Below are 4,374 nucleotides of genomic sequence, written 5' to 3'. Positions count from 1 at the left end.
CCGGACCATTTCACAATTTAGGTCCAAATGATGATATGTTTGTTCGTCAAACATATGATAACAAACAATAACTAATATTTGCTTTGAGACTTAAAGCAACCAGAGAAAAGTTTCAGTTTAAGACCAAACATTCTAACAAAAATCGTTATGAGGTATATTGTGAAATTGAGAACTGTTGTTGGCGTTTATATGCAAAACGCCTTAATCCCACTGATGAATTTGAAATTAGGACTTTCAACAACGTGCACACATGTTCGTCATTACAGATACACCCTAATCATAAGCATGCTAAAAAAAAGTGATGGGTACTATATTGCATGAGATTATGGGAAAAACTCGTTCCAAGGTTTGGAGGCCTAATGAAATATCAAGGGATTTGAATGCTTTGCTGGAAATCAATGTAGATTACAAACAAGCTTGGCGTGCAAAACAATATGCTATGGAACTGTTGTTGGGATCCTCTGAAGAATGTTTTTCCAAACTTCCTATTTATTTTCACAATTTGAAGAGGCATAATCCCGGTACAGTGGCCTATATTCAAACAGATTCTGAAGATTGTTTCGAGTGTTGTTTTTATGCCATTGGGAGCACGGTAAATACAAAAAACTTGTTGTTATTTAATATATAATTTTTTTTAAAAAAACTATAGAGTGTTTATGTGTTCCATTTTAATATATTGCAGATACGAGCGTTCAAACGTTTTTGTCGTAAAGTTATAATTATGGATGGTGCCCATTTGAAGGGTGATTTTAAGGGAACCATATTGCATGCAGTAGCTATGGATGGGAACAACCAGATACTGCCCCTTGCGCACGGAATATGCAAAAAAGAGAGCGGTCTTACTTGGACATGGTTTCTTGAAAAGTTGTATGAATGTGTTGGTGATTGTCAAGAATTGACTTTTGTAACTGATAGGGCCGATGCAATTCGAGTTAGTATTGAAAATGTTTTCCCACATGCTCATCATGGCTTGTGTGCTTTTCATCTACTAGGAAACATAGTACACAGGTTTGGGAAAAATGATAAAACAAAAGTGTTGTTTTGGAGGCTTGTGAAAGCTTACAAAAGAAATGTTTTTGAAGAATTATGGTATAGATTTAGTTCTACTAGGCCGCAAGTAGCAGCGTATCTAAATGAAATTCCCCGTGCTAAGTGGACTAGAGCATATTCGCTGTCGAAACGGTACGATTACATGACCTCGAACAGTGCAGAGTCCATGAATGTTTTATCTGTAGATGCAAGGAAGATGCCTATAATACCCCTTCTTGAGTTCTTCCGTCGTCTTTCACAGGAATGGTGTAACAAGCGTCGCATCGAAGGAGGTATGAATTTAATTTGGACTTTAATTAGGTCGAATAATAAGTTAATTATATATATCTTCTTTACAGGGAAACGTTCAACAGTGCTAACCGAGTGGGCTGAAAAAGTAGTTAGTAAAAATGAAGAGCGTACGACAGGATGGTCCGTTTCTGGTGTTTCAGATGCAATATATCAAGTTCATGATTTCAAACATGGTGGCATAGTTGATCTGAGGCAAGAGACTTGTACATGCAAATATTGGGAAGGAACTGGGTTGCCTTGTGGTCATGTCATAATGGTCTTGAAGCACTTGAAAAAAACTAACTTCGGACATCTGGCTATAGATGCTTACAAAACGGAAACGTACCGAAGTACGTATGAGGAGCCGGTTTACCCCCTTCCAGAACTGTGTGATTGGGAGTTTCCTGCTGAGATGATGGTTGTTAAACCCGCGATAATGGATACACGTCAAGCTGGTAGACCGAGAAACAGAAATCGTATCCCGTCACAAGGTGAGGAACCTATAGTAAGAAGGTGTAGTGGATGTGATAGTACAACACATAATGCAGCGACTTGTCCTGCATTGGTCCCAAAGAAACAAAAAAAGGCTACAAAAAGTAGTGCAGCATCAGGTAGTAACACAAAAGGGAAAGAGAAAGGGACAGAAGGGACTCAGGAGACGCTAGAGACGCACGGGACACAAGAGACGCGTTGGACGAGTGGGACGCAGAGAGAAGACTATTGTTCAACGTTTGATTTGAATGATTGATGTTGTATTTATAATTAATTATACTTTGTTTTAGAGGACATTAATTTGTGTACTTTGAAATGGTGTGTTTATTTTAAAGATGATGGGTAATATTATGATTATATTAGTGTATAATTACTAGTAGAATAATAACTAATACTCGAAGATAATACATTCAACAAACCAGAAACATATAGTAAACGTACAACAACAGTAATTAACTTAAGGGAATTGCAAAGGATAATTTTCTTTCTCCATTGTTATGTAGTCGTCCCTAATTCTTATTTTATCTTCCATACGGTCCTTTTGGCTACCAAGTTCTATCATTTCTGCATCCTTGTCAGCAAGCCATTTTTCAGACAGTTTGATATTCTTCTTAGTTTTTTTATCCATTCCTTATGATCTTTGATTTTTTTTTTAGTAATCGTCATCCTTCCTCAACCTCTTTGCACTCCGCCGCAATGACGTCACGACGTTTAGTGAGAGCTCGAGATGAGTCTTTATCTTTTTTTTGTTGTTCTTCAGCCCATTGTAGTTGTTGCAAAGTATCCTCCGACATATACGGCTCTCTTAAATTTGGTGATGGGGCAAGAAAAGGGTCAATCGGATCACAATAGAAACAATCAACTTCGTTGCACGAGCAAATATACAAAGTTGAAGATGAACTCATTTTAAATTTAAAAAAAATTTATAACTCTATACCAAAAATCCAACGACCATCCATGACTATATATAGTCCCTTCCACTCCGCAGAGAACTGTTGTCAGTCCGCAGAGCTTTTTGTCAGTCCGCAATAATGTTTGTCAGTCCGCAGAGCTGTTTGGTACAATCGATGCTACAATTATGAGAAAATTATGAGAAAATGCGATGCTCTGATGTTGATGATGAAGAACTTCTTGAATACGTGAACGGATATTACCTGTGCCAGTTTGATGAAACTGAGTTCGAGTATACGGACGTTTGGAATCTGGTTAGAAATAAACCCTTTTTCATGTAGACGACTCTTTTATTCGTAATGTTCTATGTAATGTTTGTTAGTCGTTCATCTTTTATTTGCAATGTTTTCTGTAATGTTATTATGTTATTTCAAATGTTTGTTTTGTTTTTAATGTATCGTAATATATGTTGGTGAATTATGTTTCAAAAAATATATGATACAAAAGTTGTTTATATTAAACAAAACTACTAAAAACAAGTATTTCATAATAATGTATACAAACTTCCAAACATCAAGTTATTTAGTATCCCAAATAATATTTGCCATCCTATTTCTGTAGAGAAATCCCGCATCTCTACATGGCTTATCACTCTTCACCGGTACCCCCGAAGCAATCATTTCCATATACATGCTTACGAATACTCCACAATCCCCTCTATTAGTAATATATTATTGTTGTGGCGCGTCTACAATATCAATAAACTCCACAACTGCGTTGTCTTTGTGTCCATCGGGGAAATCCTTCCAGTAGTCAATCGCATCTAGCTCTTCGATTATACTATCCCCAAAACTTTTGAATTCTCCACCAGTCAAGTACGTTGTGAAGTAATTCATACATCGTGCTGAATCATAAATGTGTACTTTCCAAATATCTAAATGTAGCACTGCCAAAAACCAATGGGCATGAGGAACGTTTATGGAGAATAGAACCTGCAAACAAAAACAAATTTAATAGTCATTAATTCGTTTCCTATATAAAATAAATAATTAATAAACTTAACTAACCATATCCACATCCTTCCATTTAGGATGGCCTCCGACACCATTTGCAATATTCCTAAGAAAATATGTTTTTCCATTTTGCAAATTAAGTTCTTGAGGGAATATCGTCCACCTTGCGTTCGTCGGCCGTCTTTCCATGAGCAAGGCACTCCATATCATAATATGTTGTACATTTTAAGATAAAAATGTTACAGTTTTTTATATAAATTATCGTCTAAAAATGTAGTTAAAATTTATATTTAACGAATGTTACCGAAGAAATTAACCACCCAGCGTCAGTAACTGCAAGTAACCTCGACCAAAACTCCACATCCAGTGTGAGCATATGCAGCCTATGTTTAGTGTTCAGGTTGGAAGAGATACTATTCCATTCTTTCCAAAAAGTCAACGTACTGGCAGCTTCAACACTGTCGAGCAGGAGATGATTTGAAACACCATTACTCTCTTCATTCACAATGTCTTCATTTGCTTTTTCAGGACTCTTCACCACTTTTTTTTTCTTTGCTTTGGTGATTTTCTTCAATTTTGGTTTGGATTGCATCTAAAAAATTATCATGTTAAATAATTATCAATACGTTAATATTTAAAAAATATATTGTAGCACCTG

The 4,374-nt window shown here is 36.1% G+C and overlaps 1 protein-coding gene across 1 annotated transcript; it reads left to right on the top strand.

Annotated features, from left to right (window-relative positions):
* Window positions 1-301: 301 nt before the first annotated feature.
* LOC145130972 (uncharacterized) lies at window positions 302-2,068 on the top strand. The gene is made up of 3 exons (XM_079065718.1): window positions 302-592; window positions 683-1,322; window positions 1,389-2,068. The coding sequence occupies exons 1-3, from the start codon at window positions 302-304 to the stop codon at window positions 2,066-2,068; spliced, it is 1,611 nt and encodes a 536-aa protein (XP_078921844.1).
* Window positions 2,069-4,374: the final 2,306 nt, after the last annotated feature.

The sequence above is a fragment of the Lactuca virosa genome, chromosome 8 (assembly GCF_052849685.1).
Source record: "Lactuca virosa cultivar CGN04683 chromosome 8, Lactuca_virosa_CGN04683_v6, whole genome shotgun sequence".
Lineage (NCBI taxonomy): Eukaryota > Viridiplantae > Streptophyta > Magnoliopsida > Asterales > Asteraceae > Lactuca > Lactuca virosa.
This window is presented reverse-complemented; position numbering and strand designations above follow the sequence as displayed.